The sequence below is a fragment of the Chiloscyllium plagiosum genome, unplaced genomic scaffold, assembly GCF_037043375.1.
Source record: "Chiloscyllium plagiosum isolate Xiang-an unplaced genomic scaffold, Cpla_swu_hap1 HiC_scaffold_32, whole genome shotgun sequence".
NCBI lineage: Eukaryota > Metazoa > Chordata > Chondrichthyes > Orectolobiformes > Hemiscylliidae > Chiloscyllium > Chiloscyllium plagiosum.
The window spans coordinates 5237081-5250050 of NW_028270170.1; the positions used below are offsets into that span (position 1 = coordinate 5237081).

At 38.2% G+C, this 12970-nt stretch overlaps 3 protein-coding genes and 1 long non-coding RNA gene across 6 annotated transcripts in view; 1 reads left to right on the forward strand and 3 right to left on the reverse strand.

Annotated features, from left to right (window-relative positions):
• hoxb3a (homeobox B3a) overlaps positions 1–2113 on the reverse strand; it is a 46083-nt gene extending 43970 nt beyond the window's left edge. For both annotated transcript variants that reach the window (XM_087977729.1, XM_087977730.1), the window contains exon 1: positions 1982–2113. In XM_087977729.1, coding sequence (XP_087833855.1) covers positions 1982–2016 — 35 coding nt within the window. In that variant the 5' untranslated portion in view covers positions 2017–2113. The remainder of the gene's footprint in view (positions 1–1981) is intronic.
• Positions 2038–4831, forward strand: LOC122539748 (uncharacterized). The gene is made up of 2 exons (XR_015752477.1): positions 2038–2384; positions 4508–4831. It is a non-coding gene; the product is annotated as an uncharacterized LOC122539748 (long non-coding RNA).
• On the reverse strand, positions 3834–7020 carry hoxb7a (homeobox B7a). Its single transcript, XM_043674783.2, has 2 exons — positions 6080–7020; positions 3834–4636 (listed from the first exon to the last, which is right to left on the reverse strand). The coding sequence occupies exons 1-2, from the start codon at positions 6477–6479 to the stop codon at positions 4401–4403; spliced, it is 636 nt and encodes a 211-aa protein (XP_043530718.1). The 5' UTR covers positions 6480–7020; the 3' UTR covers positions 3834–4400.
• Positions 7021–7196: 176 nt separating this feature from the next.
• hoxb8a (homeobox B8a) lies at positions 7197–12970 on the reverse strand. Of its 2 annotated transcripts, none has more exons than XM_043674781.2 (2): positions 8733–12970; positions 7197–8343 (listed from the first exon to the last, which is right to left on the reverse strand). In XM_043674781.2, the coding sequence occupies exons 1-2, from the start codon at positions 9157–9159 to the stop codon at positions 8069–8071; spliced, it is 702 nt and encodes a 233-aa protein (XP_043530716.1). In that variant the 5' UTR covers positions 9160–12970; the 3' UTR covers positions 7197–8068. The 2 variants fall into 2 exon arrangements, with proteins under 2 accessions (XP_043530716.1, XP_043530715.1); XM_043674780.2 differs by having other exon boundaries at positions 7197–8346.

Here is a 12970-nt window from a genome sequence, read left to right on the forward strand (position 1 = left end):
AATATATTAAAAAGTAACTTTAGAATAAATAAGAATCGAATTATAAAACAAGGCAGGACATATATTGTAATGTTGTGACTTGTCCTGGAGCTCAATTATTCAACGCTGCGTTTCCAAAGAATGCTATAGCTGCTATTTGAAGATCTAAAGGCATTCGTCTAACTATAAGGATTTTTTAAAATAAGTTGAGATGCATTTTCAAAAGCAAACTTGGTATTTGCTCATTTCAACGAGCATTTTACGGCTTGGGTCTTAGGTATTCCTCCCATCCCGACAATATTCCTTTTTACTGTCTAGCGAGGTCACCATTTACTTTCCGTGTCAATTTCAACATCTCTTTGTCAGGAAGGGAGCATAAAATCCCCTTTGAAAGTGTGGGAAGGTAAAATTAAAGGGGGTGACAGAAGTTCTGTGTTTTTTGTTTATTGTTTATGAGTCGGGACATTAAAGGCAGAAATTCGTTTACAACCGCTCTGGTTACGCTACAAAGCAGGAGCCTTACACATTAGAAAACTGGTTTGCAGGATTGCTATCTGTCCAGGGATGCATAACAAATTTGGGCCTTGTTCACAATTTGCTGCTAATCGGACGGAGCCAGGAATTTATTCCAAAGAGAGTTGTTTACACGAGAATTTTACAAATCTCAACTGCAGAATAACATTGACACAAAATTCAATTTAGTCAATAAACTTTCATCTAAACCCGTTTTCTTTAATACCCATTGGCTGCTATTAAGGTGAAGTGTTTGTGAGAAAGACCATGATGATTGCATTGCATTTACATTCGGACATATCACCGTGCGAAGGCTACGGTGTACTGCATCTTCTGCATATCATGGCTTTCTTCTTTAAAAAGAATAACCAAAACAATAATATCACAACCATACATAGTTACATTGTAGTAAATGCAATTATTGCACTGAGACACATATGTAAAGAGAAAGCAAATATGTAACTTACTACAGACCAATAATGATAACCACTGCTAATTTATTCAGTTATTTATGAATATTTATATTACTCGCATGCGCCACCCCCACAAACAAACTGACACACAAATTATATGTATACAACATAGCTGCTCTTTTACGCAGCTTTGACCGTTTACAAATTCTGCAGATGTAGTACATCTTTTTTGCTCATTTCCCGATTTCCTCGGCCGAACGGAACGCAAGGTGGCAGCAGAGAGCAACAAATCCCGCCTCCCTGCCCCCAGCAAAAACCCTGAGAGATTTATATTATATCAATGCAGAACTACTGGGCCTCTTGGTTACTAAACATTCTAAACCACGGTCAACTAAACGCCATCTTATATTATATCACCAGACTGTTACCCACTAACACTGTAAGCTGAAACCTTAATGCTGCCCAACAGAAAAAAGAAACCGCCGCATATCATAAATGCATGAATTTGTAACTCCAGAACCAACTGCTTGACTGAAAACAAATTATTAACAATCGTGAAGCACAATTGGAGGAAACATTACTATTACAGCACAACTACAATACGTCAAAGCGTCAGTCTTACTGACACTGGCAGTTCTAATTGCTGTTCTTGATAAAAATTGTTCACGTAATGAGCGACCCTCGAGAAAAGATTAACAATCGCCAATGCTCATTTAACCTTACATAGCAAAACTCGCCCTCGACCACAATTAAAGATTTGTCAACACGCCACAGCGACACTGGATAACAGGTTCCTTAACTATATAACAGAGCCGTGAAATAGAATCGCTTGTGAAAAAAAAACACCAATTGCCAATCTTGCGGTTTTCCAGTTAAATTAAAGAAATAACTTTCACAGCTTACTGAAATTGAAGCCTCCAAACACCGACTTACTGTAATCAAAATGTATCAAAATATTTTCTAACTGAAGTCAACAAGTCTTTATTTTCTCATCTTTGACTGAAATTCTGCACAAAATCATTCATTACAATTGTTGGAAAAAAGCCATTGACAAATATATACAGTAATCGTCTTACCTTTGCAACAGCATCTGTGATTTTGCTTCGATCATCGTTCGCTCAATTTGGAAGCAACGCGATTTTGTTTCGCGAACAATATTGTCCCAAACTGATAGCCGTCGGTTAACCTGCGGCCGCAGATTTGCTGGGTTTTATGCATCAGTCATTTACGCGGAAATCGGAATTCGAGCCTCTTTGAAAAATGATATCATCCACATCACTGAGATTTGCGCCACTCCATCCGTTGCTGAAATTCCCAATCGACAGACAAGTGGTAGATTGCAAAAAAAAAGTCTTGTTTACTTTGTGTGCGTGTGTGTCCGTATATGCCGATGTGTGTGTTTGCACCTCCAATAGTAACTACCAAAGTTTGAAAAAAAAACCGATAGAAGCCCTGAGGAGGACACAGGACCGACCCAAGGTACGGTGGCCAAAAGAATACTGCAATATACTCACATGGGAAATCATAAAAAGTTCATGTTCACGGTTGCTATCCACATGACCGGCAGCGGCCAATCGAAGGACCGATCCACTCATAAAGTTCTATCACAAAGTTGTAAATTTTCATAAAACAACAAGGAATTTATTGCATTTCTTCATGACTAGCAACAACAGGCCCCTTCGCCGCCATGTTGTGTGCCAATGTAAAATGGTAAAAAGAATATTTTCTAAAATGTTTTCTTACATAATAGCACTGCTTTTCCTGTATTATATTCTCTTTTATTCTATTCCACATTGTATTGACCCTGTTCCCTGTCCGCTTCCCACGTTCGCCGCCGCCTTTCTATAGAAAGATAAGTGACTACAGAAACTAGAAAAAAAAGACTTTTGCGAAAATTAAGTCATTTTTTACTTTTTCCTGTGTTTGTGCCTCTCCTGTTCGTGCGCTTTAGGTGAAACCAGCAGAAAATCGCAATGTGAAATTGGTAATTTAGTTTCTCATAAGGGAATAAAATGGTCCGTTAAACGAAATTTACCTGGATTTGTCTTGAAAGTCAATTTTCTGTGTTCGCAAATTACCTTCCCCAATTTAAATTTTAATTCGTATTATCCATGTTTTTATGTTTTTAGGGGTCAAAAGCGTATCGTTCTTACAATAACTTTCTTCCTCAAATCAGGAAGATTCACTCGTCCTGTACACCCTAAATTGAAAAGGACAAGAGCGAGGATAAATAGACTTGAATCTCTCCCTGCATAAATGGCTGGACTTACCTCTACAATCTACATGGCGCAATGCGTCTAAAACTCTAAAAATATTTTAGATATTTAAATAGTGGAACAAGTGAATTGATATAATGTAAATGCAATCTTGTATGCATCAAAATTATACTAATTGTTTCATTTTGTTTTCGAAGGATGCTAGAAGAGCATTTACCCCCGCTTTCCGACAAAAATATTGCATTGCTGAGGAACACTTATGTTAGATACGTAAAGGGCGTTTATGTACAATGTAATCGTTAATTCACCTTTTAAGACTAATTTCAAAGCCGTGAAATTGCTGAAATGCTTTGTCTTCTTCCCCGACGCTGAACCCAGCTAAATTCTCTTAATATAGCGTTATAGATATATTTAGACTGAGGTGCGTTTGCACTCCACGAAAATGTCCCATTGTCTTTGTTGCGTGGAATTATTTAATCAGGGAAAGCTCGATTCAAAGATTGGAGGAATATAGACTGGAGCACAAAACTCGGAATATGACGGAGAGAAAATCTTCCTTTAACTGGGTTATTTGGGCAAAGAATTGGTGTTAACTCATAAACGCAGACTCGAAATTGTATTGTTTTGTTGAAAACTAGACTGTGATCCCTCCTGGTTTGTGTGTATTTTGTGGCAGAAAATGTCGACTTTGACAGAGTAACACAATAACGAAAAACATCCTAATTTTATTTCACAGAACAGTTTACATCCTTCATAGCTAAAGCGCAAAATCTCAACTGAGCAAACATAATGGTCCATATTTAAATATCAAAAAAATGTACAGTGAAGTTACACGCAATACTTCCACCAGAACAACATTTCATATAATTAACTGTAACAGGTTTTTATACGAACACAATTATCTGTACACAGGTTGTGACTACACAAAGTTCCTTTTGGAAACTAATATTAATGACAAGAAATTACATCAATACAGTAACCAATATAAAGTCACTGACATTGTTTTCCTTTAAATACACCAGATAAAACAACGCTAATTACAATAACGACAATTCACCACATTGAAAAGGCTAACACACAGACTATATATAACTGTACTTGTACAATATAGTTTTGGGTTATTCCCCTCTAATCTGTACAAAACAAACTACAAGTAAAACTGTTACAGATTTAGGTAGTATTCTGTTTCAGTGTTAAGAAATGAGGAACAAATCGTTCCATTTGTTTAAAAAAGTCTTATAAGTTTATGCCTCTTGTTGAGTTTTTAGAAGTTTTGTTTTCATTCTTCTTGCTTTTCTTCGCCTGCATCAGGTGGACTGGTTGCTTTACTTTCCTTCTTCCATTTCATCCTCCTGTTCTGAAACCAGATTTTGATTTGCCTTTCAGTCAGGCAGAGAGCGTGTGCGATCTCGATGCGTCTCCGTCTAGTGAGGTAGCGGTTGAAGTGAAACTCTTTTTCCAGCTCCAGGGTCTGATACCGAGTGTAAGTCTGACGTCCCCTCTTCCTGTCTGAAGCTGGACAATGATCAAGGAGAGGAATCGAAAGAAAGAAACAGAGAGAGAAAAAAATGAAATTACCAACAATGCAGGAACAGCACTCTAACTAACAGCCGGCATTGCTTTTTCCTGTACTCCAAATCTACCACTAATTTCAACATAATGTCCAGAATATCCCCTTGACAGATACAATAAATTACTGTCGGAAACTAACTGATTACAATCAATATAAAGTTTGTAATAATGCTTTATAAAGAAGACGGGGATAACTCTATATGGGGAAGTATTTAAACTGTTTACACAGCACTTAGAGGCCTGAGACAACTGTCACTCAGTAGCATGTTGACTTTAATTTTTTTTATTCAACTAATATTTTAAACAAGGAAGCGCGTATTGGTTTAACAGCTATAATCCATTGATGGATGATCATTGTCCTACATCTTCACCGCACTCTGCATTTGGTGAATTAATGTTATGTAACTTGAAACTGAGAGGCAGTTATAAAATGGATACTATTATTTGTTTTAAAGCACAACACAGTGGCTCAGTTTGTCTGAATGGTCGTGCAGGAAAGCACCAATCTCCAAATTCGGTAAAGATTCCCGAACTTAGCACTTCACCAAATATTCGGAAGAAAAGGCGTTGAAAAAACCCCCTCTCTTGTTCAGTGGAAAATAATTGTTTAAATAGGAGAAAGGGCCACCTCCACCCCGACGCCCCCACCCAAAATCAAACCATCCCTGTTTCACACCACCAGCACTGCCGTACCTCGTCCTATACAAGCACAAACTGCCGCATTGGTTCGACTGGACCAAAACAACGGTCGGCTGTACATTGAAGTAATTCCCATTGAATTGAAATATCTTTATAAATATTTAATGCTAGTTTTTGCGCACTTTTTGTAGCCTCCATTTGTCATCTTCTTACCATCCCTGATGTATTCCGCTTCAATCACCAAAAGCTATTCCCCCCACCCACCCCAGTTCTCACCAGCACCAACCCCCCTCTCTTTGCAGCCGCATCCATAACACCAAAAGCACATTGCAACTTATAAAAACAGAGAGGAACTTCGAATAGCAGAGAACTTGCAATGAATGGGAATGAGCAGAAAAAGAGGGCGATTTAGATCTCATGGGATCTTCCGAATTCAATACTGCTTTTGATAGAATTAAAAGTAGAGTTGGTGAAAATGTAAAGAAATAAGAAATTTTTTGTTGAAGTGTCCCACAATATAAAACTTTTCAGATCCTTTTTTGATGTTTTATTTTCAGATAGATTTGGAAATTTATCACATGGAGCTAATAATATAAATTATAGTCAGCGACTTGATTGCTTCTGGGGGGAGTGCATTGCATTTATACCCCTGTTTCGTGAACGTCATAAATGAGCACGACATCCTAATGCAATAAAGCAATTGACGGTCCCTCTAAGAGAATGCATTTTATGTGACTTTTCACATACCTGAGCTCTTCATCCAAGGGTAGATCCGGAAGTTCTCGGACTGAGGGTCTGCCTCTCTTTGCTCCGACTTGCTGCAACTCTGCTTGCAAGAGTCCCCAGCGCCACACATCAGTGAGGAGAGGTTATGATCGAATGAAGAACAGTGCATGTTAAAGGAGTTCGCGTTGAGGCCATAAGGAGACGTGTACATGGTGGGGGACTGGTGGTGGAGGCTGTTAGCTGTGCTGTACAAACCCGGCACAGTGGCTGCGTAAGAAGCCGACCCAGAGCCATAGCCCGACCGCTGGGAGTTTGAGGCAAAGGCGCAAGAAGTTGGTTCCGAAAAAACCCCCGATGGAAAAACAGAAGTTCCAGCTGTATATTTCGAAAATAAAGCATTCGCATAATACAATGAACTCATAATTTGGCTGGTGATTTGTAGGCCGGGACGTTTCAGTGTCGGTTTTACGAGGTACGGTGATATATTACGGAATTAGAGTCCAGATTTACACCAAAAGAACCCCCTTTTTCCTCCCGATGCACGTGATATTGGCACGTGACACAGCCGGCCAATGAGAATCAGGCTACCCGCGGCTTCTTTGGATGATAAAAAAATTCTCTGATCTAAAGAAAAATTCCTGCATCCAAGTCATAATATGTCTAACTTTAAATACAAGGTGAATGGGAGGCAATTTGAGTTTATAGGATTGGTCGATCGATTCTTTAGATGGGAATTTAAATAAATCGATTCGCTTTTTGTAGCTTGCATTCAGCTTCCAGTGGAAACACATTTGTCAAAACAGCTTTCTTTTGGTTCGGTTGCGCTCTAACATCGCGCACTGAATCCCAATAATCGATTTCTGCTTTAAGGTGGCTCGCTGGCCGGAGGAGAGTCCGAGGACGTGTCTTTCCAAATCTACACTGTAATCGCAATACTTACACAAACAAATTAAGCAGATATCTGCTCACTTTATTCGCCACAGCTGCTCCAGGACGAACTTCAACTTGTTCTATTTAAAAGGGGGAGGGGGAAGTGGGGTGGGAGGGAGTAAGGAATTATGAGTGCAAATGAGTCAAGTGAGCTGCAAACATAAACAGGTCACTAATAAAAAAGTCACAAAGACAAATTGAGTCAGGTGCGATTGCAATGTCTTATTGATATTTAATGCTCAGTTTTCAACAATATTATCTATCCATCTGTCTGTTTGCAGACTGCACATTATATGCAAGTTATTTTTGCCAAATCTCCTCATTCAAGTAAAGTCAATTTAGAAAAGAAGCCGAGCAATTTCACAGTTCTTTTTTCTCTTATCAAGTTTATTGTACCCCTTTCCGCCGCTTGCATGTCCAAACAATAGTCTAATCTCGACTATAACATTAATGCATCACCAATCCTTCATTCCCACCGCCCCCCACCTCCCCTAAATAAAGCAATTCACGTATACAGTAGACTTTTCTCACAGTTAAAACTTAAAGACCAGTTTCTTCTTGTTTTGTTTTTCTTAAAAAAAAACAGTTTTTACTTCTGCACATGCCAATTTGGAGAAAGCAATAATATAAATACAACAAAGACCGTAAACAATAACACAATCTAAAATCGCTAAAGCTTAAATAGGCAGCTTCATGTTGTCGGGATTTTCCTTTAAGCTAATGATTATTAGCTGAAGTAGTGCACACGGCTTAAATATTCTACAGCAGTATTTCAAATGACACAGACACACTAGAACATTGATCTATGAACTTCACATTAAATACTTTCACAAGAATTCACTTAGTACAGCGAGAGTGCTACGCAACCACATGTATATAGCTGGTAAAAAGTTGAAGTACTCGTTTTAATCTGCACCTCCATACATTTGCGCACAATATTGTGTATCAAACAGTAATCAGGAAAATTTGTTCTGCTCCTCGCACCCGCACTATTTAAAAACTGTCTACATTATTCTTTTCCTTCCCCCTCCCACGGATTAACATTTTGTGTTTTAAATTATTCGCATTATTTTATTGTTATTAATCTTTCTCTTCGTCTTCTTTCACGTCCTTCTCCTTTGGAGTTTCCTCTATTTCGGATTTACTGCTGGGAAACTTGTCTTTGTTATTTTCCTTCTTCCATTTCATTCGTCTGTTCTGGAACCAAATTTTGACCTGTCTCTCGGTCAGTCCCAGGGCGTGTGACACTTCGATCCGCCGTTTGCGAGTCAGATATGGATTGAACAAAAATTCTTTTTCAAGTTCTAGTGTCTGATAGCGACTGTATGTTTGTCTTCCCCTGCGCCGTCCTGCAGCTACTAGGAAACAGAGAGGGGGAAGAGAGAGAGAGGACCAAGAGAAAAAAAGGCTAAATGAGGCTTTGTAGTTATACGGAGGGCTCTAAAACAAGATTCAAACACTGTTGAACAGTATTCAACACCGTAGGAAAAATACGCCATAAAACTGCAATAAAACTGCAAACAGCATGCAATATACCACCCTTAAAAAACCGCTCCAGGATCATTAAAGTATAAAGTAATTTACAAGTACCGAACTTTAGAATCATAAAACACTAAAGTTGCAACGTTTCTTTTATTGGCTCAGGAAATGAACCTTTCTGCGTTTTAAAATGCATGTGTGTGTATTATCCCTCTCCTTTCTGTCTGCCTCTTTCTTTTCTTGCTGGCCCATGTCAAAGCCTCACCTTGCGGTCTCATCCACGGAAACAGCTGTGTCGGGGATGAACTCTGCTCTGAAATCTCTGCTTCTTCTCCTAGGCTGGTAGCCGTCGACTTGCAGTCGGGATATTGGATCAGTTCGGCCTCTTGTTGGGCAGCGAAAATTGGCTGCCTTTGCAGGGCATCGTAGCTGTAGAAACTGCCGGCATCCCCGTGACACGTCACCGCACACGGATTTTGCTGGTAGGCGGAGGTGGAGAGGGTAGCGGCGCCGTGGTGGTAAAAATCCTGGATCTGGCCGGGATGCTGGAAGCTGCCCCCGGTGCCGGGTCCATAGACCACGGTGGGTCTGCCGCCCAGGTCCTGGGTGAAACCACAGTCATAATAATTGGGGCGCAGCGTCTCCCCACTTTTATACTTGGAAAACAGCGAATTGACAAAGTAGGAGCTCATTGGGAAGGACTAAGATCTTTCTGCTCAACGGATGGAACTTAGTGTTTGGTAATCAGACAAGCAAACAAGCCAAGATTTTTAAAAAATTAAACCTTCATCTTATTGATCTCAACAAATAGTGTCCTGGCATCACATCTTCGTGAAGAGGTTCACTCATAAACAGTTTTCTGTGATTTACTTCAGCCCAAATGAGTTGTTTCATATTTTGCCGTCTCTTTTCATGATAATTTGCATTTATTACCTCAACCACGTCCTATTGGCTTCGCTTACTCCGTATGGACACTGCACCGTGTGAAAAGGGAATGGTTCGAGAGAGAGGGAATGAGAGAAAGATAGAGAGGGGGGAATATGCGGATTAATATATTCAACCATGTTCATTACCGGGATATCAGCCGCTTTACAACAGATGAAATACATACGCCACCAAAAGATTGATAAGGGGAAGTATCCACGCTGTTGTGAAGTAAAGGATAGACATTCAGACGTTAATTTCCAAACCATTTAATGAGAATATGCGTCTCTTTTAAAGGTCAGAGTTACATCAACAAGACGTGGAAGTACTGTACCAATCCGAAAATCTAATTACTATCAACCGTGGATCTAATTGCTATTTTTCCTTCCAAGTTATTGCAGTGCAGCGACAACTCAAATGGCACACAAAAGCAAATTATTTGGATTTTTAAAAAAGTTTCATCTGAAGGAATTTTGAAATCCAGTAGTATTTAACAATTTAATGACCCGTTTTCCTATTATTAATAAAGCCTTTTAACTGGTACTTGGACGGACCCTAGAACAGTAACAGTCATCTGAGAACTATAGGAAAGAGATTAAGGAACTATAACGCGTAATAAAAGCACAGCCTGTTATTGTTTATAACATGCAGTGAACGGCAGTTAGGGTTTTTACGAGAGGCTCTGTGCGGAGCAGTAAAACATAGATTTTGCGAAGCTAGCGTGCCATTCCGTTTGCTATTTTAAATATGAACCGCTTTTACACAAAATAATGTTCCTGGTGCAAATACATTGTGGATTATTTGCTATTGGACAAGAACATACACATCTTATTCAACCTAATTTGAAGACTTTTCTTTTCCAATCCAGATGCAAAGGCTTTCCAGTAAAAAAGGGGTGCACTGCTTCCAAATAAAGGTGCATGGCTCTGGATTAACTCACAGCTCACTAAAGGCGCGCATGAACTTGCTTCGAAAAGATCTTCTTAATCAGAAAATCCTATGCATCGATTTCGTAAATATGCATGGGTGTGCATAGTTGAAATAATTTGCAAACTGCATTCAAAACTCGAGTGTAAACTTAAGAGAAAATATTGTGATTTCTGCTCATTCTTTCAAACTGACCATTTGGTTTTAAACCACTAACGAAGCGCCACAATAATGACTGATAGCGAATCTGCATTATTTTTGAGTTTCTTGGTTTATCCATGACAATTGAAAGCAAGGTATTTCCTGAACTAATAAGGAAGCTGATATTGTTATGCTGAACCATTTTACTATCAAATGTTTGATAGTTTGATTTTCTGAAGTAGACAATCGATCTGTCTCACCTTGCCAGATCTCCCAAAGCTGACTAAATCTAATCCCGCATTTCAATTCTCACATTTTTGGGGGACAGTACTCGGAATGTCCATTTATAACCACAAGACTCAACCAAATCAAAAGAATTTGCACGTCCTCGGTATAAACGTTAGTCAAAACAGAAATCTGTACAATGTAAAGTGTAAATAATGCTGTTGGATGCTTATATCAATGCAAGTTCATCCGAATACAATAGCAACCAACATAAGATTCAGCAATCTCTTAACTTTGCAAATGCCTACACGGATTATGCATCTTTCAATCATCTGGTCTCTCCTAACTTAATGTTAATTTGTCGATCCCTAATATTTAAAACAAACAAAATAGTATTCACGTATAGCTTCTCAAACGTCTGGGTTGCAGAAATACTGATAATTCTTGGGCTACAGTTTTCCACTCTTCAGTAATATTATGGGATACGTCATCTGGCGAGAAAATGAACGTAGTGGCATTGTAAAAGTATTATCGACCCAAAGTTACTGTGCAGCTGAGGTAATAAAGTAGTGAAACACACTGATAAGAAAATTTTATTAACTTGGTGCACGTGTAGCCTGTGGACTATTGTCAACTGATCAAATAACACTGAATACGAGCATTGTGATAAAAGAAGTCTGGAATGTGAAAACTTCATCAATTTGCCAAAACAAAAAAAATCGATCAATGAAAGTTAATATTTTTAATTTTTTTCTCTAATAAGTGGAATTGGCCTTCTGAAAAAGAACTGTTCGCAATACGACTGAGTGGAATCAATCGCTTAATAATCGATCAAAAGTCTCCTCTTGAAAAGTTTGTCTTCTCTGCCCATAGGTGCTCCGGGTTACTTTAGCTCAGATGAAAATCTTTACATTTTTTTCACTGCACATTAAAGGACAAACTACCGACTGTATACTAACTTTTACTTTCGTTTCTAGTAGTGGTACTTGGTGTTGTGGTCTATAACCACTTATATCTTGTTGCAATTTGGCACAATGTTGCCAGCGTTAGATAGAGTAGACCTGGAGTTTCATTTAAAGTGACAAAAATGTTTAAAAATCTAATTTGGATGTAACATACACTAACATACACGTTCTTAATAAATCAGTTGAAGCATCAAACAAACATGTTTAGGCACGATCAGCTAGTTCTTTGATATTCCAATTGCTTCATTGACTGAAAATTCTGTGAGATTTTAAGGGGAAAGGAATGATTTCTGACGACAAAACTAAACGAAGTCTACAACTTGCAGCCTGTCCGGTCTGTGAGGACCCACGTGATTGTTTTATTTGGTTCTAAAGCTGTGATGTCTCTGCATTGCTTATTTAATATTGTTTTTATCCGTGTTTTAATATGTTCAATCTCTTTATCAGCAATGTGATTCATTTTATGGGTGTAGTTCCATTTTATTGGAAAGCATTCAAATATATTTCCTAAATGTAACTATAAATGTGTTCACATATTGTGAAGAAATTTGAAAATCTCCATCTATAAATCTCTCTCGAAGCACATATGTGTTGTATACATATGCACACACATCGTACGTAATATGATATTCCAAGTACCTACCATGAATGTAAATACATTTTTTTAAAAATCTGATGTTAATTGCAAATCTACAAAGAAAATAAACTCGTCGTAGGTACCGTTTGTTTCCACAGGAGTTTTATTCTATTTCACCTCTGCTTGCAGTCAAAACTGATTATTCACGTTTAAGTTTTCTAGTCTTCCGATAAATATGGAACATCACAGCGAGATATAATATTACAAATGTTAATACTGATCCTTTAGTTTCATTCTTCATTCATACATAATCTATGACTGATACAGAAAATTAGTTGTGCAAATATTATGGACATGTTCATGTATCTATGCATCTAAATTGTTCTTCCTCAATAACTTGATACTTTTTTGATACTTTAAACTGGCACATGCAATCGTTCTGCAGTTTAAACTGAAATTCATAGAAAACCGACATCTTTGTAAGTGAAAAGATAGCCAATCTGCAGAGCATTAAAACCTAAAACCATATGCATGCTTTATTTCAATTCACATGCTACATGTACAGGCACAGAAGTGAAATTAAAAGGTGCCCACATACGCAAACATCTCCATTCATTTGCGCATTAGTGCGCGGGATTCCAATTGTAAAAACATAATCTTGTTTATTTTGTATGTTTACCTAATCACGTGTCTTTAATTCTTGCGAGAATAGTGTGAAAGTTTACTGAATCAAAAAATAAATTG